The sequence below is a fragment of the Pelobates fuscus genome, chromosome 4 (genome assembly GCF_036172605.1).
Source record: "Pelobates fuscus isolate aPelFus1 chromosome 4, aPelFus1.pri, whole genome shotgun sequence".
Lineage (NCBI taxonomy): Eukaryota > Metazoa > Chordata > Amphibia > Anura > Pelobatidae > Pelobates > Pelobates fuscus.
In genome coordinates this window covers 344,934,226-344,960,038 of record NC_086320.1, presented here as the reverse complement: position 1 = coordinate 344,960,038, position 25,813 = coordinate 344,934,226, and the positions used below count along the sequence as shown (strand labels likewise).

The 25,813-nt window shown below is 42.1% G+C and overlaps 1 protein-coding gene across 2 annotated transcripts in view; it reads right to left on the bottom strand.

Moving 5' to 3' along the window:
- The window catches only part of ST8SIA6 (ST8 alpha-N-acetyl-neuraminide alpha-2,8-sialyltransferase 6), a 115,820-nt gene that overhangs the window by 9,935 nt on the left and 80,072 nt on the right, over positions 1-25,813 (bottom strand). For both annotated transcript variants that reach the window (XM_063450778.1, XM_063450779.1), the window contains exons 3-5: positions 14,742-14,831; positions 5,700-5,786; positions 512-656 (exon numbers count right to left, since the gene is read on the bottom strand). In XM_063450778.1, the coding sequence (XP_063306848.1) occupies positions 512-656; positions 5,700-5,786; positions 14,742-14,831 (322 nt within the window). The remainder of the gene's footprint in view (positions 1-511; positions 657-5,699; positions 5,787-14,741; positions 14,832-25,813) is intronic.

The window sequence follows — 25,813 nt, the reverse complement described above, 5'->3', positions numbered from 1 at the left end:
CAGTGGTTATGGTACCAGGAGTGCGTGGTGCCCTCCAGTATGAATAGTCAAACTGCTTTACAACAGTTTGACTTTTTACCTTGAGTCTGACGGGCACCGATCCCTGCACCTTCCTTTCTGGTCTGGGAGCTGGAAGCTGGAAGCTGATGCTTGAAGTTTTCATTAGCTCTTCTGAACTAAGTCTTGCAATGAAGGGCCAGTACATTTCCGGAGACTCTCAGCCAATGAGCTCAGCACTGCACTGCCGGGTTTAGCACTGCCAGAGAACGTTGACCTATCATTGAGGCAGGGAGCGGTGCGAGAGGAACTCAGGCAAGAAGTCAAACTGTTAGAAAACGGTTGACTACTTACATTGGTTTAGCACCATAACTACTACAGGGTCTTGAGATAGTTATGGTACTTGGTGTGTTCTTTTGAATTCTAAATATAATCCCCCACACACATTGTTTGCATGAAGGCAGAGATGAGTGAGTTGACAAAAACAACCGCATGAAAAACTTAAAACCCATACCTTAGGGAACATTCTATAAATGTCTTCTGCAATTAAAATGTTCTTTCGTGTTTCCACTTCGTATGTGATATTGCTTCCCAGCGAAGTATTGTTTTGAGAAACGATGAAGTTATTAACTGCGTTGCAGCATGAGGACAAATATAATCTGTAAACAGAGTGAGTTTAAGGATTTATTACAGGAGTTAATTACATACCTGTCACCCATTGAACAAGTAGTGTGCAGCAAAAGGAGATTAAGTGCATTAAAAACTGTGCTTCCTCTGGATCTTAAAAAATGGAATTGTATGAAAATGTTGCCTTCGAAAACACAGGAATCAGTTATTAGTAAAACTGATTTATATAGAGCAGCTTTTCATTATTTTAAAGGGTCATGTAGTTCATTGGCTTTAACAATTTGTCCTTTTTTTTCTTTTCTGTATCATAACAATTTTAATCCTACTTACTGAAATGGGTTCTTAAATTCTGTAAAATTGATAGTTTTACATATTTCTTTGGATTTAACATTTTTGAAACGTGTTTCATTATCTTAAACAATTATTCAAGTCTCATATTACAACTGTGCGGTAAATGATAGATTGGTTGATTCTACTTAAGCCCAGTTAAGACCCGCTTCTGTGTGCTGGGGATTTTTGATTAAACAAGCATATTAATAAAAGTGATAGTGATTTTTTTGAAAAATGTATTGAAAGCATATTTTAGTGCTGATGGCAAATACTCAGTCAAAGAGCTTTGCCCTCTAGCCTCTTCGAAGTTGTGGTCTCCAGATATAGAATATCTAACCTCGGCTAAACCTGATGGAAAAATTCCTTCATAAATATCTACAGTGCTAAAGTTAGTCATCAATGCAATATATTGATTAATCTATAAATAATAATGGCAATAATAAATAATAAATAAATAAATAATCTGTGTCAAACACATTGCCCACTTTAAACAAGTATTATAGAAAGTTTGCCACAAACTAACCGTTTTGTTGCAGATATTATTTAACCATACAAATTAAATTGTCAATTTTGTTCTTATTTTTTGTACACTACTAAGTCTCATACAATATTTACAATCATAGTCAAAATACATGTCTTTATTAGAACTATAGATAATGATGCTAGATAAACTAATGCTTATTTTATTTGGAGAGGTGGACAAGATCTTTGAGCGTGTCCTGTGGTATCTGGCACCAAGAGTAACAACCTTAGCAGCAGACCCTTTACGTCTTACAAGTTGCACGCTGGGGCCTCCATGGATCAGATGCTCAATCGGAATGAGATAAGAGGAATTAGGAGTCCAAAGCAACACCGTGAACTCTTTGTCATGTTCCTCAAACTATTTATTTTGCAGTGTAACAGGATGCATTATCCTGCTGAAAGAGGCAAATGCCATCAGAGACACTGGTACCATGAAGTGGTGTATCTGGCTTGTAACAATCTTTAGGTTGGTGGTACGGGTCAAAGTACCGGTCCCTATGAATGACAGGACCCAAGGATTTGCAGCAGAGCATTGCCCAGAGCTTAACACCACCTCCGCTAGCCTTCCTTTTACCCATAGTATCTGGCTGCCATCTCTTCACCATGTAACTGACACACATGCACCGACCAGGGCCGGCGCTACCATAAGGCGGCCCAGGCGGCCGCCTTAGGGCGCACCGGCCATGGGGGCGCAAAATCAGGCTGACCGGAAGGAGGGAAGCGCACTGCGCTCCCATCCAACCGACGACCTTTTGTAGCGTGGCCGAGCGCCCGGTTCTGCGGGCGCGCGAGGGAGCACTCTCCCATGTGTGCTTCCTCTTCAGCTCCCTCGCGCGCCGCATACTGATACCGGAGCCGGAAGATGACGTCATCTTCCGGCGCCGGCATCCCTACGCGGTGCGCGAGGGAGCTGAAGAGGAAGCACACATGGGAGAGTGCTCCCTCGCGCCCGCCCGCCAGCCCACCAGCCCGGGAGACAGCCAGCCCGGGAGACAGACAGCCAGCCAGCCACCAAGGGAGACAGCCAGCCAGGGAGACAGCCAGCCAAGGAGCCCAGGAGCCCAGCAGCACCACTGGACCCCAGGGAATCCCTTCAGCACTCCAAAAAGGTAAGGAGGCTGGGGGATTAAATAAAAAAAAAAAACATGTGTTAGTGTGTGTGTGTGTGTGTGTGTGTGTGTCTGCTAGTGAGTGTCAGTGTGTGTGTCTGCTAGTGAGTGTCAGTGTGTGTGTCTGCTAGTGAGTGTCAGTGAGTGTCAATGAGTATCTGCTAGTGAGTGTCAGTGTGTGTGTCTGCTAGTGTCAGTGAGTGTGTCTGTTAGTGTCAGTGAGTGTGTCTGCTAGTGTCAGTGTGTGTGTCTGCTAGTGAGTGTCAGTGTGTGTCTGCTAGTGAGTGTCAGTGTGTGTCTGCTAGTGTGTCTGCTAGTGAGTGTCAGTGTGTGTCTGCTAGTGAGTGTCAGTGAGTGTGTCTGCTAGTGAGTGTCAGTGAGTGTTTCTGCTAGTGAGTGTCAGTAAGTGTGTTACTGTGTGTCTCTTACTGAGTGTGTTTGTGTGTGTATTAGTGAGTCTGTTTGATGTCTGTTAGCGAGTGTGTGTTTGTCAGTGAGAGTGTATGTTTTGTAAGTGAGTGTGTATGTATGTCTGTCGCTGAGTGTGTCTGTCAGTAAATGTGTGTGTCTGTTAGCTGGTGTGTATGCATCTGTTCGTGAGAGTGTGTGTGTGTCTTCAGCACTTACCTTTCTCTAGCGCCGGACTCCCTTGGCGCTGGGGATCCGCCTCCCAGCTCCGAATGCTCTTGCCGCGCATGCATTCAAACCGCCCATAGGAAAGCATTACTCAATGCTTTCTTATGGACGTTCAGTGTTTTAGAATAGCGGAAGCTCCTCTAGCGGCTGTCAGTGAGACATCCACTAGAGGCTGGATTAACCCTCGGTGAAACATAGCAGTTTCTCTGAAACTGCTATGTTTTCAGCTGCAGGGTTAAAACTAGAGGGACCTGACACCCAGACCAATTCATTGAGCTGATGTGATCTGGGTGTCTGTAGTGGTCCTTTAATTGTGTGTGCATCTGCATGCACTGGCGTACATACCGCGGTCGCAGGGGTCACATCCCTGCGACCAGGTGCCCGCCGCCATGATGTCTATATGCCTGCATGTATGTCTCTGTCTGTGTCTGTATGTCTGTATGATTATTTCTGTGTTTGTATGATCCTTATTTTGAACGAAGGTGGGGGGCACCAAAATGCATCTTCGCCTGTGTAACTAAAAATCCTAGCACCGGTCCTGGCACCGACCATCCACCTGATTTAAAAGATTCATCAGGCAACCTTCTTCTATTGCTCCATGGTTGAGTTCTGATGCACAAAGTCCAATTGAAGGTTCTTTCGGCGGTGGGCAGGAGTCGTTATGGGCACTCTGACCGGTCTTTGGCTACACAACAAACTACAAAGCATTTAGCATTCTCACACCTGTCATGGCCAGAATTAAATATTTCAGCAATTTGAGATACAGTAGCTTCCTTTGTAGTGGCGTACTTAGGGGAGCTGGCTTTGGAGAGGTTTGAGCTGTGTGGCTGCACAGGACGCCATGGCAGTAGGGGCACCAGGCAGCTGACACAGCTCACACAAGCAGGGGTCAGAAACAGGAGCAGGAGAACTTCGGGGAGAGTTGGGGGTGGAGCCAAAATGGCAGCGGGGGTTGAGCTAATGGCAACCTCCACCTGCTACTGCTGCACACCGCAGGGAAGCAGGAAGGAGTACCTGCTTCCACAACTACTACACACCAGGGTCTGACTCCACTCCTCCTCCAGCCCAAGCTGACTGTAAGTAAGAGAGAGTGAGTGCTATGTGTGTGTGTGTGTAACTGCGATTGTGTCTGTCTGTCTGCCTGTGACTGTGTATGTGTGTGTGTGTGTGTGTGTGTGTGTGTGACTGTGTAACTGTCTGTGTGTGTGTGTGTGACTGTATGCCTGTGACTGTGTGTGTGTGCATGTTTGTGTGTGTGACTGTATGCCTGTGACTGTGTGTGTTTGTGTGTGTGACTTTTTGCCTGTGCCAGTGTGTGACTGTCTGCCTGTGACTGTGTGTGTGAGCGTCTGCCTGTGCCAGTATGGGACTGTCTGCCTGTGCCAGTATGGGACTGTCTGCCTGTGCCAGTATGGGACTGTCTGCCTGTGCCAGTATGGGACTGTCTGCCTGTGCCATTATGGGACTGTCTTCCTGTGACTGTGTGTGTGACTGCCTGCCTGTGCCAGTATGGGACTGTCTGCCTGTGCCAGTATGGGACTGTCTGCCTGTGCCAGTATGGGACTGTCTGCCTGTGCCAGTATGGGACTGTCTGCCTGTGACTGTGTGTGTGACTGTCTGTGACTGTGTGTGTGACTGTCTACCTGTGACTGTGTGTGTGACTGTCTGCATGTCACGTAGTGTGTGTGACTGTCTGCCTGTGACGCTGCCTGTAATTGTGCGTGTGACTGCCTGTAACTATGTGTGTGACTGTCTGCCTGTAGCTGTGTGGGTGTGACTGTGTGCAAGTGACTATGTTCCTGGGACCGTGTACATGTGCCTGTATTTGCCAGTAAATGTGTATAACTTTGTGCATCTGACTGTGTCTGACTGTCTTCGTTCTGCAGTGAGCCAGCAGCAAGGATATGGCGTCCTCCCGGCATCTGCATCATTACAGTGCACGCGAGGGAACTGTGCAGGAAGAGCACAGAGATCCCAGCAGCAGCCACTGCCCACCAGGTACTGAGGATCCACTCAAGCCATCCCAGTGCAAGGTAGGAAGGTTGGGTGGACCTCTTAATTATGAAATATGTGTATGTATGTGGTGATTGTGTGTGTACGTCTAATTATATGTGATTGTGTTTGTGTATGTGTGTGATTGTGTGTGTATCTCTGTGGTTAAGTGTGTGTGTTTTTTTTGTTTGTTTTATAATAATTATTAACACCCCTTTGTACCTCTATGTACATTTGCAAAGTAGTATTGGTAGAACACAACCAAGATTGAGGGAGATTTATCCCAATGTTCTGTTCTAAAAGGTATTCTAAAGTACTAAAAGTATGACAATCACCATAGAAACCAATGAAACCAGCAGGCACATTCCACTGGTGACTCCTCCTTTTTACATGTATGCACCCTTTTTAGACCAGAATATTTTGATAAATGTCCCCAAGCCCCCCCCCCCCCCCCCCCCCCAATAAATGAATAAAAAGGAATGTTACCTAAATTTCTTATATTCTTCTGGTTGTTTTAACCATGTACAATTTTGCACTTCATTAACGGCTTGGATATAGTAGTCTTCCGAGTATCTTAAAAAAAAAAAAAAGCAATGAATATTATACATTTTGCTTTTTATGGAGCTTGAATCTTATGAAAACGGTTACATGCCATTGATTGTTAATACACTAACACACTATAAGACTCTATAAAATAAGTAGTGTCTGTAGATAATAGGTTTGACCTCATAGCCTCTTTAAAATAGTCAAAGTCATCACAACAACAACATTCAAATATACCAGGATCTCAACAAAGTCCTTTGTTGCTGGTAAAGTAGTCAAGTTGGACACTGATTTCCAGTCCATGTTTAATATTTCTAAAGCTTACCAAATGAGCTCCACTGAGTTAGGTAAGAGCAGCTGCTTTTATCCGTACTGCTTAGATATCCTATATGGGCGGCGTTATACAGCGACCCAGCGTAGTTGTGTTCACAGCTACATTGTTCCCAATAAGAGCAACACATCAACTGATCATTTCACAATGTATCATCAGACTCACTGTAAAAATTAACAAGAACCTGTTGAAAGGATACCTCGTAATATCTAATGCTGTATTCTTAGCAAATGTCAGTAACCAATAAATAAATAAGAAATATCGTTTCTGGTTAATTTACTTGTTTAAAAATGTTTAATCAGAAAGGTGCTGTTTCTATTGTAAAAGAAAACTATGCAAAACATGTCTCAATTAATAACACATTCAGTGTAAATGACTTCATGAAACTGGTTCTTTTTAGGTACTTGGTAATCAATGAGTTACAACTTTTTAAGTTGATAAAAATCAAGGAGTTTATATGAAGCAAAAGTTCAAGGATACCTTAAAGGTATCATTAGATTTTACATTTTTCTGCGCATTTAAACCTTACAGTTATTTAACCGTTGTCTAGTGTTCTATTTTTTTAAGTTAGCAAGCTGGCCAGCAGGGTGCAGCATGGTATCCTAAACTCTGACATACAATATCATATACAAAAATCCCTTAGACTTGGGATAAGAAAAATCTAATATTCTTCCCAATTTTTGGTTTAAAAAGAAAAATGGTTGCAATATAATAAGTAATAGAGATGTAAATTAATATATTTTTTATATATTTCACAATATAATATATGTATATAATAATATGTCAAATATCCATGTTTTGAATAACATATTTTTTATAAAATAATTAATTATTCAATGGAAAAGGAAAAAAAATTCAAATGTATTTTTCAACAGAAGGAAAGCTAAACACAATAATATGATGCTCTAGGACAGGCATAGGCAACCATCGGCAATGCAGATGTTTTGGACTACACCTCCCATGATGCTTTGCCAGCATTATGTGTGTAAGAGCATTATGGGGGATGTAGTCCACAACATCTGGAGTGCCGAAGGTTGCCTATCCCTGGTCTAGGAAACCAAAACAGATTACATTTATAGCCATTAAATGCCCTGGGCGCCCAGGCATTCCCAAATTTAAGGAACAGCTGGCCAAACTGACCTTTTTAAATCCTTATCTGGATTTGTGTGCTCGTTGGAAACAGCTTATTATTTTGTCAAGGATGAATATTATCTTTCATCTTTAGAAACAATTACTAGATCTAGAACAGATAATTTTTTAATTGTCATTGTGGGTGTCCAAGTGGTAAATATATAAAAATAGACTAGCTAAGTTTTATCTTGTTTGATGAATGGAAATGATCCTTGTGATAGATGAATTATCAATATTCTCTTTTATTAAAAACATATTCCCCAATGCACACTATAATGGTATGTGCTGCGCACGTCTGTGTTTGAAATAGAAATGTGTATAAAATAAATATACACACGGATTGAATTAGTAAGCCTCCAGCTAGCTCCCCTGTAATAAACCGATAAATGACCAATGGCAGTTTATGTCTTCAAATAATCTGAGCTTTTAGAATCCTAATCATTTTATGACACCAGGGCTGCCTTGACCTTCTAGTGCTTGCTAAGACCTCAATTTAATATTGTAAACCAAAGTTAAAGAAGCGCTTGAGAAAAAAAATGTGTATATGCATATGCAGTACAGCTGCTCTACCTCCAAAGTGACACTGCGTGACACACAATAAAACTGAAATAGTACCAAATGTCGTAGCCTGCTAAAGACTGCAATGCATGGAATTTCTAAAACAAACAATGAGAAATATATAGTGCAGACTATCTGATATAGCTTTAATACAAATATTGTAGAAAGTCTGGGAGAGAACTCACATGTACCAGAGCCCTATCACCCCTGGCTCTGGGTTTGAATTGCTCCACTTGAGAGGGATATTCCCACAGATCAATACCAGGAAAGATGTCTCCACTCAGTCAAATACGATGTATGGATATCTGTGCAGTGTAAGAGGAATAGAGGAGACAGGACCCCCAATTAAATAGTATTTAAAACAATTTATTTAACATAAAAGGTTAAAAACGCTTACTTTGGTGGTGGGTATGCCAAATAACCCTAAACTCCTCCGAAGGGCGTCATTGAGAGGCGGACCCAAAAGTGTCACGTGATTGGGGAAGTGCCGAAACCCGGCAGTGACTGCACGCTGGTGGTGTTTTGTGTTTTATTCATGCTTACAGAGTTGAGGGTTATTTGCTGGCATACCCACCACCAAAATAAGGTTTTTTAACCTTTTCTGTTAAATAAATTGTTTTAGATATGATTCAGTTGGGGGTCCTGGCCTCTCTATTCCTCTTATACTGAACAGTGGAGACATCTTTCCTGATGTAATGATGTAATATTTTGTTAACATTTTTATATTTAAATATTTAGATTTTTTTTTTTAATATGTTGATATATTTTATTTTCTATACAATATATTTTTTTATATATATTTATTTTTTGGGGGAAAAAAATAATTTTAAAGCTTTTTATCCATAAATATTAAATCATTTTAGAAGCCTAAAATTATTAAATCAAATCTATTGGCTATTCCATGACGGTAAATGGTCTATAAGGACTCTCTTTTGGCACATAACAAAACCCATGATGCAGTAGGCCGCCAAAGGAATAATTACCTGATAACTGTGCTAAACCACTACTTCATGCAACTATATTACTAGCAGGAGGAAGTGATCTATAATAGCAGATAAACAAGAGAACAAAGAGACAAAGGAATGAGTGCCAGTAATGTAGAGGGATATAGGTATTATCAAGGAGGGGATGAACCTGAGTAGACCTAAAGTGTGCATCATCAGGTTGCTATTAGTACCACACTGGGAGCAATCCAACTCAGGTGACACACAGCAACCCCTCCCAACACTGTCCCAGAGTACAGTATGGCCTAGTCACACAACAGTGCTGATCGGAACCTCTGCTGTTGCCCCACTAGGCCCTAATCAATGAGTGGGGCAACAGCCCTAGTGGGGCAACAGCAGAGATTCCGATCAGCACTGTTATGTGTGAAGGGGAAAGATCTAGTGCCATATCCTATCTGTCTATCCACTCATCTCACAGCTTCACTGGCAAACTGGGCAGAGGAGCAGGATTAGGCTCTTGGCCAAACGACAATCCGGGCGGGTTGGAAGCAGATGTGAATTCGGGATCAGGCAGGTTGGAGGACACAAATAAGTCAGAGAGAGATGTAGAAATGCACAGGAAGGTTTGGAGGACATGGGGAATGGAGAAACACAAAATTGGGGGTAAGTGGATCAAGAGATACACAGACAGAAGGATATGTTAAAGTCTGGAGATACACTCAAGGTGGTAAGGGGAGTTAGGAGACACATGTCATGGGAGAAGTGGTAAATAGATACACAAAATAGGATGAGGACAGTGCAGAGAGACACACAGAGGAGTCAGCATATCAACTCTGTTTGACTTTGATACTCTCAAGAACAAACACAACATTTTACACTTAAATTATTTTAATTATGCCTATATTACTTCCAGTAATGTATAAGTGATCCAAGTCCATAAAAAGATGGTAGTTCTGGAAAATCTAAATGCATTACAATGAAAGTCACATAGACCAAAGCTGAGATAAGCAGATCTGCAGACAATTTGAGACACCAAACGTCTGTAATTAGGACCATGTGGCTGGGTGGGGTATTGTTAAACGAGAAACTGCTACACAAATTATAGGGTGATATTTGATTGATTTCTTTTAAGAGTGGGCAATTTAAAATGTCTGCAGAGCTTAATACGTTGCCTGTGGCTCTTGTTTTCACTAACAATGCTTGTGGGAGTGGTGAAATATCTTGTAAATGAAGCTGTGAGAGCTATGTGCTGAGATTTACAGCTATTATATGAAGTCTAATTTTTTCCTTTTTTCTACAGAAGACAAAAAGCCCACAGGTATAAAGCAATTAAGGTATTTTATAGAGGAAGCCTGAAAAAAATTCCTGACCCTCCGGAGGCATTGTTAATTTGCGAGAAGGTGAGCAATATATTGATTAGGAAATACAGTTACATAGTTACATAGTTACATAGTTACATAGCTGGAAAGAGACTTGCATCCATCAAGTTCAGCCTTCCTCACATTTGTTTTTTGCTGTTGATCCAAAAGAAGGCAAAAAAAAACAGTTTGAAGCACTTTCAATTTTGCAACAAGCTAGGAAAAAAAATTCCTTCTTGACCCCAGAATGGCAGTCAGATTTATCCTTGGATCAAGCAGTTATTACCCTACACTGAAAGATTATATCCTTGAATATTCTGTTTTTGCAAGTATACATCTAGTAGCTGTTTGAACATCTGTATGGACTCTGATAAAACCACTTCTTCAGGCAGAGAATTCCACATCCTGATTGTTCTTACAGTAAAAAAAACTTTCCTTTGCCTTAGACGAAATACGAATGTGGATTGGCTCTAACTGTACGTACAGAGAAATAGTGACAAATAAATATGTTTTCACATCAAAAGCTATAGTTGACATCATATGGTGGGCGGTGAGGTCTCGAACGCCTTCTCTGATCCTTTCCCTGGATGCGGAGAAGGCGTTCGACAGAGTGCAATGGCACTATCTATTTACACTACTCGAACGACTGCAGATGCCAGAAGCCTTTATAAGGGGCATCAAAGCCCTTTATACCCAACCGAGGGCGCAGACCAAAGTGCCGGGTGCGATCCCGACCCCGTTCACGACAACCAACGGCACAAGACAGGGCTGCCCCCTCTCCCCCCTACTCTTCGTCCTCTCGTTAGAGCCTCTCCTGCAGAGGATAAGAGAGGACGAGAACATCTCGGGTGTACAGGTAGGAGGTGAAGAGTTCAAAGTCTCCGCATATGCGGATGACGTCCTGGTCACACTAACCAAACCTGCTCAATCGCTGCCCCGACTGGTGACAATACTGGAAGAATATGGCAGCGTCTCAGGCTACAAAATCAATCTAGACAAAACGGTAGCCATGCCAATAGAAATGGACAAGGCAGGGATGGACAACATAAAAAACACCTACCCCCTCAAACTTACACAATCAGATTTCAAATACCTTGGGGTAAAACTCACGGCAGACCCAGAGAGGCTATACAGCGCCAATTACACGCCCACCATCCAGGCGCTCTGCAGGGACCTAGAAAAATGGCATGAGAGGCCCATATCGTGGATTGGTAGGATGCATGCAGTCAAAATGACTCTGCTTCCACGTATATTGTGAAGAGAAATGTACAGGCACTCTTCCATCTAACAGGTGCTGGATATCCGGGTAACCCACTCCTGGTACCTCCCAATGATATATGCAACAAAAAAGGATACCGCACTCTGTATAAATACTGCTTAGAAGCTAATTCTTGCAAAAATAGTTTTATTTAAATAATCAAAGCGAATAGAATATCATAAAGGTATAATTGATGACTAACAAAATATATCTACAATCCTACCATTGCACCTAAACTATAATTAATATATACAGAAAGCCCCCAATATAAACCGCAATAGATAATCAAGTAAAGTGCACAGAGGCACTATATGATAGAGAGCCCTCTATCTCTTATATACACTGTACAGAAAAATTCATCAGTAATATAGAAAAAATATATGTGAAAAAACAAAGAGAATGTCCAAAAAATAAAACAGTAAAAAGAAGAAAAAATAAGAAAAAATGAGAAAAAAATGAGAAAAAAATGAAAAAAGTATTTACAGTCCAAATGTGTGTACACTGATGATTATAAGTAGTTATTACTCCAAGTGTTTAATGGTTAGATCTCACCACAGTTAGAGGCCAGAGGATTCCCTGTATCATTTGTTGTTTGTATCTGCGTCCAAGGGATTATCTCCGGTCTGTGCCAGGATAGAGGAACATGTAGTCAGTCCTCCTTTGTGCAATGCGTCCTCCAGGCTCCTTCCTTGCTTGCTCGTTGTTGTAGAGGGTCTCTTTACCAATGATGAAATGCTGTAGCAGGCGGTGGGGTGCTGTAACGGGCTGCGCGCTCGGAATCCAATGATCCCTTCAATGGCCCTGTCGGGAATGAGTGTGAGAAGCTGCTTATGTCTCTATTGCGCGCCCGCCCTTTCTCGCGGGTCGCGCTATGATGACGTCACACTCTAATCGACATGAATGTGCTCCACAGAGCGAAAATCTCAAAATAACTTTATTAACATATTTACATATCTACAAAACTCACAAAACCATTCCACGTATATTGTTCCTATTTCAAGCCCTTCCAACTAAAGTCACAAAGCAAAACCTACAAACACTACAAACACACATAGACGACTTCATCTGGGCACAAAAAAGACACAGGATAGCTCGACAGACTTTATACCGACCTAAAGCGAAGGGAGGGCTGGGACTCCCGAACCTCTACCATTATTACCTCGCAGCCCAACTGGCCCAGATAGTAGCATGGCATACACCGGAGGGCGCACATAGATGGGTCTACCTTGAGACAAAACTAATGCACACTGACCTCCCTCAATTTTGGATTTGGGTGCTTAAACAGGACCGACCATCATTGCATACATCTTGCCCAGCGATCCTCAACTCCGTTAGAATCTGGGACTTGACAGCCACTAAATTCGCCCTGAAACATACACCCTCACCGCTGACTCCGTACCTACGGAACAAGGCGTTTGGGCCCGGGCTGAGCGCACGAGACTTCAGGGGGATAGAAAGCACAGGAATGCAAAGATATAAACATATGTACATAGGGGACTCCTTCAAATCCTTCGAAACCCTACAAACTACTGCACCCCTAACGACCAAGGACGTCTTCCGACACATGCAGTTGCGTGACTTTGCCAAACACCCGAACATAAAGAAAGCAGCCCAGACCCCTATGACATTTTATGAACGGCTATGCGACGCCGAAACAATCCAAAAAGGGATGATTACAACAATTTATGCTCAGCTCAGTGCCCCAGAAAGGGGAGCCGCAGACCCAAATTACATACGCCAGTGGGAAACAGACTTAGGGGGAGCAATAGAAGGAGAGGACTGGGTAGACATATGGGAAGCAACAGCGAAGACATCAATATGTGTGCTACATCAGGAGCAAGCATTTAAGATGCTCATGAGGTGGTACACCACACCTGCTCAACTCTATAAGATGGGGAAAACAACGACAGACACATGTTGGAAGGGATGCGGCGGCAAAGGCACCTTCATCCACATGTGGTGGGAATGCCCTGAGGTGACTACATTTTGGAAAAGAATCCAATCACTGCTCCAAGAGGTCCTCATACGACACATAGACCTAGATCCCTGGGCGATCCTCCTATCCAGACCAAATGACTGCCTTTCTAAAAAAGAACAACAACTACTAAACAAACTTACACTGGCGGCTAGAAGGGCACTGGCACAAAAGTGGCTACAGCCCACGGTCCCCACTGACAATGACGTGATAGTTAAAATCAAAGATACTTATCTAATGGACAAACTGACTGCCCAAATAAGACATACGGAAAAATCATTCCAAAAAATCTGGCAACCATGGGAAATTTACACCAATGAATAATTCCAAAATAACTGAGAATCGCGAGCTGCGGCTCGGCGTGCTTCTGCCTGCCGGGCGCCCCAACGGGCAAAATACCTCCACCTCCTATAACTACCCCCCCCCCCCTCAACCGTAACTCTCACCCTACCCTACCCTACCCCCTACCTGAACGACCGCTCAGTACCTCAGCTGGCTTGACATACCAGACCAGCAAGACAGCCTCGACTAGGTAGAATAGGACGCTAAGATGTAAAAGGCGAGAGGCAACTGTGTTATTGTAACAAGAACCACCTCGTAGACACAGAAACTCCTCGCCCACCAACAGAATCCCAGACCCATATATTGTTAACTGGTAAATATGCTGTGAAATGTAGTACTGAACTTCCATAACCATGTCAATAGTCATTTATTTTTTTTCTTTTATTGTATGTTTAAATTTGATACTTGGGCTACCAACGCCCGGATAACAGAAAACCAGCGCCGAACGGCACAATCCTTTATATTTATATGTGACAGCACGATATGCATCTTGTTAAAACACTGTATAATATGTCTATAAAAGGCCCCTGCGTGGGCCATCTACTGTATTTTTTGATGCCGTTACGGATGCTGGAACAAAAATAAAGAAATTAAAAAAAAAAAAAGCTATAGTTGAATACTTATAGTTTATGATTTTTTTTTCACCGTACAGAATGGATAGTGAATGATAATGAATGGTGGTGACTAATGTAGGTTTAACCTCTAATCGGTTTACGGTATGTGCAGAATCAGTACCAGGGATGTTGCTAGGTTTTAGTAACACCTAAGGCTTGAGCCCAAAGGAAAACACGATAACCCCTACACTAACAGAGAGGTTGAACTATGACATGACATCTCCTCTCTACCTATGAATAGTGTGCTGCTTAAACTCTCTCGGATAGCATAACGGATTCAAACAGATGCTGTATAGCCAGACATTCAGGGTTACTGAAACGATAGATAGACAGACAGACAGACAGACAGACAGAGAGATAAACTGACAGACAGATGTATCTCTATGAAAAAGTTGAATTTATGTTAAATATCGCTAACACATTAAAATAATTGACATTACTATTATAAGATAGTTGTAATAGTCATATAAATACCTTTTCCTCAACGAGACTGATAAAAATCGATCTTGCACATCTCTGCAGAATAATGTATTTGCCGCGGTATAGTTGTTCTGTATCATTGTTCTGAATGTTATTCAATAAAGAGAATTTAAAAAAAAATATATTAAAAGCAGTAAGTTTTCCCAATATAAAACATTAATGAGCAAATCCAGTTGGAATTTCAAAAGCAAAATAATCCTGTGAAATTTAAATCCACTAAAATGTAATCAATTTTAAGAAAACAATATGGAAAGCAACTACAAATCACCCAGATTCATACATTGTAAACCATTCTAAATTTTAAACTTGTATCGCTTTTAAATCTAGTGAGCATTTTAAGATGAAAATATAGGATAACAGTTGCCTCCACAAAATTAAACAAACATGTTGAGGATATTTATCAAAGGGTTCTGAAAAGTGATGGTAACATTTTGTCTTTAGTTTGGCTAATTTGTTGTGATCTAGGGAGCAATGTTTTTTTTCTTTACATTAAATTCCACCAGTTATCCGCAGAAATTTCCTTTCCAGAATATCGACAAATTAACAGTGACGGGAAAATTTCCATCACTTTTCTGCAAATGGAGGAAAAATTCATAAATCCAATCTAGTGGCATAAAATAAATTTTTTTTTAAAAATGACAAAAAAGCTAAAGATGAAAAAGTCTAAAAAGGTTTCAGAAACTGCAACAAAAAATCCCAGAAAATTAGAAGAAACGTTTCAAAGGCCCTCCCCCATTGTATTTTGTTTAACATATTTTATTTATTTTTAACATAATATATTGTAACACTATCATGTAATACCCCTGTTAGCACTTAATTGCATAGCTTTGTGTAACTATGGTGATTGCAATTAGTGTATGGCCAAATGTTTACATGTATCTTTCAATGCTTTGGTTAGTTCATTATATGTTATGCTTGAGAAAGTCTCTGAGGATTAAAATGTTGAGAAGAGGAATAAAATGCAGGGCCGGCGCTACCGTAAGGCGGCCCAGGCGGCCGCCTTAGGGCGCACCGGCCCTGGGGGCGCAAAATCAGGCTGACCGGAAGGAGGGAAGCGCACTGCGCTCCCCTCCAACCGACGACCTATTGTAGCGTGGCCGAGCGCCCGATTCTGCGGGCGCGCGAGGGAGCACTCTCCCATGTGTGCTTCCTCTTCAGCTCCCTCGCGCACCGCATAGGGATGCCGGCGCCGGAAGATGACGTCATCTTCCGGCTCCGGTATCAGTATGCGGCGCGCGAGGGAGCTGAAGAGGAAGCACACATGGGAGAGTGCTCCCTCGCGCGTGTGCCCGCCTGCCAGCCTGCCTACCCGCCCGCCCAGGAGCCCAGCAGCACCACTGGACCCCAGGGAATCCCTTCAGCACTCCAACAAGGTAAGGAGGCTGGGGGATTAAATTAAAAAAACAAACGTGTTAGTGTGAGTGTTTTTTTTTCTAATGTATATAAAATGTAATTTATTTAGGTACTGTGAGTTGGATTTATGTATATACTGAACATGGATTTATTTTGCATTAAATAGCAAAGAAACAACATGACAGAAAAGAAAAGTGTTAGTGTGAGTGTTAGTGTCTGCTAGTGAGTGTCAGTGAGTGTGTCTACTAGTAAGTGTGTCTGCTAGTGAGTGTCAGTGAGTGTGTCTGCTAGTGAGTGTCAGTGAGTGTGTCTACTAGTGAGTGTCAGTGAGTGTGTCTGCTAGTGAATGCTAGTGAGTGTCAGTGAGTGTGTCTGCTAGTGAGTGTCAGTGAGTGTGTCTGCTAGTGAGTGTCAGTGTGTGTGTCTGCTAGTGTCAGTGAGTGTGTCTGCTAGTGAGTGCTAGTGAGTGTCTGCTAGTGAGTGCTAGTGAGTGTCAGTGAGTGTGTCTGCTAGTGTCGGTGAGTGTGTCTGCTAGTGTCGGTGAGTGTGTCTGCTAGTGTCGGTGAGTGTGTCTGCTAGTGTCGGTGAGTGTGTCTGCTAGTGAGTGTCAGTGAGTGTGTTACTGTGTGTCTCTTACTGAGTGTGTTTGTGTGTGTATTAGTGAGTCTGTTTGATGTCTGTTAGTGAGTGTGTGTTTGTCAGTGAGAGTGTATGTTTTGTAAGTGAGTGTGTATGTATGTCTGTCGCTGAGTGTGTCTGTCAGTAAATGTGTGTCTGTTAGCTGGTGTGTATGCATCTGTTCGTGAGAGTGTGTGTGTGTCTTCAGCACTTACCTTTCTCTAGCGCCGGACTCCCTTGGCGCTGGGGATCCCTCCGCCTCTCAGCTCCGAATGCTCTTGCCGCGCACGCATTGTCAGTGAGACATCCACTAGAGGCTGGATTAACCCTCGGTGAAACATAGCAGTTTCTCTGAAACTGCTATGTTTTCAGCTGCAGGGTTAAAACTAGAGGGACCTGACACCCAGACCACTTCATTGAGCTGATGTGATCTGGGTGTCTGTAGTGGTCCTTTAAGTGTGTGTGCATCTGCATGCACTGGCGTACATACCGCGGTCGCAGGGGTCACAGCCCTGCAACCCCTGCGACCAGGTGACCGCCGCCATGTGTTGCGGCCTCGGCCCGCGCAGAGTAAGCGTGGGGGGGGGGGGGGGCACGGATCAATTTGCGCACTGGGGCCCCATGGGTCATGTGTACGCCACTACACCTACCCTGGTGTCTGCCGCAGGCTGTGTGGAGGGGGCGAGGATATGAATGACATCATATCCCTGCTCCCTGTGTACCACACAGCGCGGCTGGCGCCCAGTGATGGGGCTGGGCTGCAGGACAGGACTCCAAGGAGCCAGACAGCATGCATCCAGGGGACAAGATTGAACTGATGTAAGTATGTAATTGTGTATGTCTCTGTATGTATGTATGTATGTATGTATGTCTCTGTATGTATGTATGTATGTATGTCTCTGTATGTATGTATGTAGGTCTCTGTATGCCTGTATGTCTTTGTCTGTATGTTTCTGTATGCCTGTATGTCTCTGTATGTACAAATGTATGTGTCCGTATGCCTGTATGTCTCTGTATGTACAAATCTATGTGTCTGTATGCCTGTATGTCTTTGTACGTATGTGTCTGTATGCCTGTATGTCTCTGTATACCTGTATATATGTATGTGTCTGTATGACGGTATGTCTCTGTATGCGTGTATGTGTCTGTATGCCTGGATGTCTCTGTATGTATGTTTCTGTATGTCTATGTATGTATGTATGTGTCTGTATGATGTTATGCCTCTGTATGTATGTCTTTATATGCCTGCATGTCTCTGTATGCATGTATGTCTCTGTCTGTGTCTGTATGTCTCTGTATAATTATTTCTGTGTTTGTATGAACCTTATTTTAAACGAGGGTGGGGGGGCACCAAAAGGCATCTTCGCCTGTGTAACTAAAAATCCTAGCACCGGTCCTGATAAAATGACCTAAATTCGATAGTGCTGGTTCTCTGGACCTTTGAGCAATGGATGAGTGCCATAGTAAAGGAGTGTGCCTTTCAGTATTACGTATGTACATTCATCTATTGGCATCAATGTGTCATTTCACTCCACAGCCACAAGCAAACACTTGCACGCATCATACATCACACATAATAGAATGGCAGCTTGATCAGTCTCAGATCCTGTAGTCTGGTGGTAACTATTCCAGTGGCCAGTCCAGACTTGCAGACTTGGTGAGTATTGAGATTATGGACCACCAACCATCCATAAACCCAAACTGTCCAGGGCTGTTGCTTCATTCCTGCAGTCCTCATCTAATAAACATCCCCTTTCAACTCCAGTTGATTTGATAAACATAGAAATTAGGCTCTTAGCATACAGAGTTTGTGGACTTCTGCCTAACTAACTAAGGGACAATTGCCTCCCAGTCCCATGCCTCCTTTCCAGTCATCTTGTAATAGCACAATGTTAATAGGTTAATACGTTATAAGGTTCTTTAAACATGCCATGATAAAAAAATTCATAAATCTGTGCAGGTTTTTTCTTCAGTTTTTTTTTTATTATTATTATATTATTATTATTATTACTATTTTACTGTGGACCACTAGCATATCTCCCATACTGGAAGGTATTCAAGTAGTGCATGAAGTTAACGGGACGAAGGGAGTTTGGTAGTGACATAAATGCACAACAATGGTGCCGCATTTGGGATTGCCCGTGTGTAAAATGCTTCTGACGAGCTGTGTATGAGCCGAATAGCCCTGAGTTTTTCATGTTGCGGAAATGTGTTAAATAAACAGCTCTTACTGAATTTATATGAGTATTAATGAGGGATGGCTGTGTATGATCTGCCAAATATGGAACATTTGTGGTGTATGAGCAACTGCCTCTAGTTATATACCTCCTATCTCTGCATGGTTCTCCCACTCCGATATCACTGCAAGTTATTGCTGCAGCGTAGGCTAATGGAAATAAAACAATATAACATTGCATCCAGCAGGAACTATTAAATCTAGAGCAGCCTCTACAAAAATGGACGAATAAAGCCAAGGGTTAAAAATAGCACCTTCACATATTTACATCCTTCAAAGTTTTTCTCAGACAAAGGAACTGAACAAGCTGGGGGCTGGGCTGCTAAATGACTTTTGAATGGGGAACAAGTGTAAGCATGGTTCTTAAATAATAGCATTCGAAGGTAATTATTAAAAAAAAAAAACAGACTGAACTTGACACTCAGAGCAAGGAGAATATAATCACAAGGCAACATATTTTTTTTTTATACTCCATAAACTCAAATGTGATAGATTTTGAATTGTATCAATAAAACTTTAATTAAAAAACAATAAATACATATTTTTTAAGAATACAAATATGTGTTGATTTTTCCACTTTATAACTTCATATCTAATAATCCGATTTTTTTTTAAAATCTAAGTTCAATTTTTTTTTTAAATTCTTATTTACTTTTTAAATTCACTATTCTTTTATGATTAAAAAGCAACCAATAATAATAATAATAATAAGATAGGCGCTCACAATTATTTAACAATATAAAAAAAAGTGTAAAAGTTAGGGAGCAAAATGTACAATTTGGGTCCAGAGCGTAATCAAGAAGGATTTGAGGATTCCTTCATTTCCTGGTTACACTGTGCACCTTAGTTGTACATTTTGCTGCTTATACGTAGAGTTCAGTGAACTCATGGGAGGCTTTGCACAGTTCGAGACTGGTGGAATATAACATTAGGTAAAGAGAGATATGCTGGATTTTACATAACTGGGGTAGGGATGGAAGCACAGCCTAAGTTTCCCTTCAATTCTGTCTAACATTTCCAAGAAAATGGTGTACAGTCAATACAATACAAGAGCAAAAATTTATAATTTTTGGTAGTTGTTCTAGCCCATTTCAGTAAACATATCTCCAGGAACTATTGTACTTTTTACACAAAGGAAGAAGACATGTTTAGAATTTAGGAAAGAAAGATACATGGAATGTCAAAATTCTTGTCTGAGGCCATCAAGCTGCAAAAGAAGCGTAAATCCAAAAGTAGCCAAGATAAAGTCTTCAAATCAACCAAATTGGGTGTTATTGGAAGCAAATCTCATAAATATCTCCAGTTCCACAGTCATGAACTTCCACCAAGAATGCATTTATCAAAACTTGTTGGAGCGTTATTGCTCCGTGTGGTCAAACCAAAATGTATTAACACATATCATGTGTGATTCTACGGTAAATTGCTAAATGAGGAGCAATAATCATGAAAACCAATAAAATGTCTCAACATTAGACCTTTATTTATCTCTCCCTTATCTAATTCCAAGAAACCCCTAGGTAACATATAATCACATTGACTTACACACATACCCACACTAACATACCCACACAATCACACTAATTTACACACACATAAAAAAACACAAATACTTCCCGTCTCTAGTTTCCTTCACCTCTATTTTCATGGACGGGGGAGGGAAGGTGTCTACACAGGTAAGGAGTCCAGAGATTTGAATGGCTAGGTATAGTGCCTAGGGGATTTTCTAACAATTAACATTTTAGTGAAGATCCCTTCTGTGGCTTATAATTTGCCATTATATTTGTCAAAAAATGTCTAAATGCCAAGAAATCTTGTAAACATTTTTGTTGCAATTAAGTACACTGGATACGCCTGAAAGAAAAAAAGTGAATGTTTTCAGAGATGTATTATTTATGTAAGTCACCCACAATGGTAAACCAGGAAATGTAATACTGCTGTAACAACTAAGCTTTTACCGTACGTCCTAAAAACAACCAAATACATTTTTAATGCTTCAGACATGTTAAGTTGTATATCAGAAGATAAAAGCAAGCTTCTTTAAAATGCTAGCTTCATCCATTAAATATCTAATAAAATTAGGAATGTAAAATATAATTGAGTAGACATTACAAAGAAAAATAGCTTGTTTGATCAGGGCCCTCTGCACCTCCTGATTCCTGTGTCTGTCAATATTATTTTTGTGTTTGAATGCCATAAATTACTTGTGGAATATCCCCAGTGCATAACTGTTAAGCGATACGGAAAATGTTGGTGATACATAAATGCTAATAATAATGGAATGCCAATATCTATATATAAAGTCTGGGAAATACAATACAATATTGTTTCAGTTTTTTTTAGCTGATGCACAGTGTGGCTCGGCCTGGGCACAGGCAGGATTCCAGAGCGTGGCTTTTTAAAGATTCCTTTATTTAATTTACGGTAGGTGCCATCAGCAAGCAGTTGATGGCATGCCAGGCACCCAGTCACAGTGACAGCAGAGAAGCACATAACGTTACTGTGAAGTAAGCCCCACCATTTACTGAACTTTCACTCAGTAATCCACTGCCTGTAACAGTTAATCCCATGCAGAATGAGCAAAAAGGAGTCTGTGCATCACAGCTTTCCTCCCAAAATCCCCCCCCCCCTCCAATAATTTAGCATCACATCTCTCCTCTCCACCTCTCTCTCACTACTCCTTCCTTCCTTCCCCATAATGTGAGTGTGGCTAGCTGAGGATATATGTGTTGTTGGGTATATGTAATGACTTAGTGTTGTTAGTTATGCATCCACTATGTGAGTGGGGCTTGTTTTTGTATGTGCATGTCAGTATGTGGTTTGTTAATTATTTGTATGCAAGCATTTTTTTTTTTTTATATTCACAGTAGGTATGTGTCTGCGAGTGTGGCTTGCTAGGTATAAGTATACTAGCATATTCACACATACATGTTTTTTTTTGTATACCTATATATCTATTCACATAAACCAGGCACACGTTACTTGTAAATTTCCTATTGGCCTGTGTGAGAATGTATATGGGTGGTGTACAGACATAGCTGAGAGTGGTAGAGTTAAAATCTTAGTGAGAATTCTTTTTTCTCATTTATCGTTTTTATTGAATATTGTTGAATAATAATAAATGCATCACATAACATGGTGAACGGTTTACATTACATCTGCACACGCATCATTTATGAGTAACAACGATTTTCCTCTGCTGCCAAACATTATGATAGAGCGTTAACAGTTGACAACGGATGTGGTGCATATAATTGTGAAACAGTTTTTGTTAAATTTTTTAACTAGATGGGGGGAAGGGTACAGAAAAGAAAGGGGATGGGGGGGGGGGGGGAATTCCCTGGATACATTTTACAAACTAGCATCAGAAACTTCTCATCAGCCTAACGTCTTGGTCCCTTGAGTGTCTAGTTCCATTTATTACTGAGTAGTTGCCCAGCATGCCCATTCCTGGTCATATTTTTCCAGGCTACCTCTCATCTTGCTGGACATCCTTTCATGTGCACTAATGACGTCCATTTTAGCAATGATAGTGTCTATCGGAGGAATTTGCTTGCTCTTCCAGTTACCAGCTATAGCTATTTTGGCTACCGTCAAGATATTCAAGATTACTTTTTTGTGAGGATGTACGTCTATGTTAGGTATAATATGCAGTAGGTAACTGTCTGGTTGCAGAGGGATGTTCGTGCCAGTCTTACTTGAGATCAGATTTTGAATTTGCTTCCAAAAGCCATTAAGCATGGGGCATGCCCAAAACATATGGAGCATGGTGCCCGTATCTAACTCACATCTCCAGCAGTGGTTCACGACTCCGGGATATATAGTCGCTAACCTCTGTGGTGTCAGATACCACCTCATAATAATTTTATTGTAGGCCTCCCATAGCGAGAGACTGCTCGAAGCTTGTTTAGTGTGTTTCAGTGCTAATTGCCATTCCTCTTGAGAGAGTTGGTGACCTATGTCCGCTTCCCATTTAGTCATGTATTGCAGTTTATCTGGTGTGTTACGTGTGATGATTGCATTATAACAAATGGAGAGTGGTTTCGCAAGTTTTTTCAAGGATAATTTGTGCGGTTGAAGTATGGGTGGCTTGCCCCCAGCCTCTGTGAACTTGCCACGAGTTAGCAATATGTTTTTAACCCTTAGATATAGAAATAGATCTCTAGAGTCTAATCCAAACTCCCTCTGCAAGTCAGCGAATTGCTTTACCTCGTCACCTGACATTAAATCCCCCACTAGTCTCGCACCTTTGTTCAACCAGTTACCCATTTGTAAACCCGGGGAGTAGGCTGTTAATGCCATGATTGGTGCTTTCTTAAAGAGTTGTGTTGGGTCTAGCATGAGTGGGCTCCAGGCTCTCCACGCTTTAAGCATGTTGATTGAGCATCGTATGGTCGGGCTCGGAGACGCCAGAGGCGTGGAACAAGTCCACAGATAGTGGGTGACATCATGCGTTTCAAGGCATGCATTTTCTAATGACAGCCAAAGTGGGTTATGGGAGGGGTCATGATTTCTGAGGAGTCTCATTCCCTGTGCCAAGAAGGATGCCTTGTAGTATGCATAAATGTCAGGCATACCCAGCCCACCTTGTCCATGAGGAAGTCCTAGGCTTCCTTTAGCTACCCTTGGAGGTTTCCTTTTCCAGATGTGTGCATTTACAGTGCTTTGGAAAAGTTTGATCAGAGATGTTGGAAGGGATATGGGCAAGGTTCTGAACAAGTATAGGATGTGCGGTAGTGTCATCATTTTGACCAGGTTGATTCGGCCTAGCCAGGAGGTATCTAAGCTGTCCCATTTTGCAAGGGTATTTTTGACCTTATTTATCAGGGGGTAGTGGTTTTCTTTGGTCACTGTCTGGAGTGATTTAGCTAGTTTGACACCCAGGTATTGTATAGATCTGGTGCGCCAGTCAAAAGGTTGTTGCGGTTTCAATTTGTCCAACACAATGCTAGGTAAATTAATCGGCAGGGCTTGCGTTTTGGTGATATTATTCTTATAGTATGAGATTTGTCCGTAGCCTACCAACAGTCTCATAAGTGAGGGCAAGGAGGATTCTGGCTTCGTTATGAATAGGAGTATATCATCTGCAAACAGAGCTAACTTTTTGGTGCCCCCCGGTGTGTTCAATCCTTGTATGGTAAGGTCTTGTTTTATCGTCCTTATGAGCGGTTCTAAACAGATAATAAATATGAGAGGGGATAAAGGGCAGCCCTGTCTAGTGCCATTTCTTATGGCGAATTTTTCAGAAATGAAACCTGTGCTAAATACTTTTGCCGAAGGGTTTTGGTATAGTGCCATTATACTCGACCTGAAGGCCGGAGGGAATCCCATTTTGGTTAGAGTGAGCAGCATATACCCCCAGTGTAGTCGGTCGAAAGCCTTCTCGGCATCGAGTGCTAATAAGAGGCCTGCTTGGTGCGAGGTGTTCGCCCAGTCTATCAAGTTCAGGAAATGCCTGGTGTTGTCCCCTACCTGCCGACCCTGGACAAACCCCGCTTGCTCCTCCGATACTAGGTCTGGGAGGATAGGCTTGAGTCTGGAAGCAATGAGTTTGGCATATAATTTAGTGTCTGCATTCAGAAGTGAGATCGGTCGCAGGTTTGCGCAGTGTGTAGGGGGTTTGTTTGGTTTGGGCAGAGTCACTATATGTGCTTCTAGCATTTCTGAGGGCATGGTTCCTGCCTCTTTTATGTGATTAAATAGCTTGGTGAGAGGTGTGATGAGTTGTTTGGTCAACTTGATGTAGTAGTAGTTGGACATACCGTCTGGCCCTGGGGCTTTGTGTTTGGGTAGGGATCTTATTGCCGTCTCCACTTCGTCCTCTGTGAAGGGGCTCTCCAGCTGGGTGCATTGTGCCTGTGTCAAATTAACTAGAGGGGCTTTGTTCAGGAAACTGACTATTTCGGCTTCTGACGGTTGATGCGTGTCGGGGTCATTTTCTAATTGATACAGTGATGCATAGTATTTCGCTAGTTCGTTTACTATGTCTTGAGGGTTGTACAATTTATCTCCTGTAGCGGAGGTTATGTACGGGATTTTAGACTGCAGTTTAGTTTGCCTCACTTTGTTGGCCAACAGTTTCCCAGCCCTATTGCCCATGGTGTAGTACGATTGCTTCAGTGACCTCAGGTGTCTTTCTGTGGTGGCTAGGTGGAGGTTATTTAGTGTTGAGCGAAGTGACATCATTTGTTTATGTGTTGCCAGGGTGGGTTTTGTTTTATGGATGGCTTCTACTTTGGCCAAACTTTGTTCAGCGGTAATTAGCGCCGCGTTGTGTAACCGTTTTGTCCTAGCCCCTAATTGGATCAATTCTCCCCTCATGACCGCTTTATGAGCCAGCCATTGTGTAGTTATGGGCGACGAGCAGTGGGCATGATCCGTGAAATACTCCTCTACCCGTGCCTGTACTTTCTGGAGGTGTGTTGGGGTGTCTAATAGGCTGTCATTTAGACGCCAAGTGCCCCGACCTCTAGCGGGATACGGGATTCGCAAAGTCACTACATGCGGGGCATGATCGGACCACGTGATCGGTCCTATTTGTGCTTTAGTGGCAAAGGGCAGCGTTTTGGTATCTAGTAAACATAGATCAATTCTTGTGTAAGTCCTATGGACCGGTGAATAGTAGGTATAGTCTCTCCCGCTTGGATTGAGCCCCCTCCAGGTGTCATAAAAGTCATGCCCATGCATCAAGTTCCTAAAGTGCAGGCCTAGGGAGAGTGAGAGTTGTTGTGGTTGCTTGTCACCTTCTCTTTTAACGTCAACACTGGGGTCCGGGGCACAGTTAAAGTCCCCGCAAATGATTGTGTGACCTACTCTGAGCTTGTTAACTTTACGGAACACCGTGTTGAGGAAAGTTTTTTGC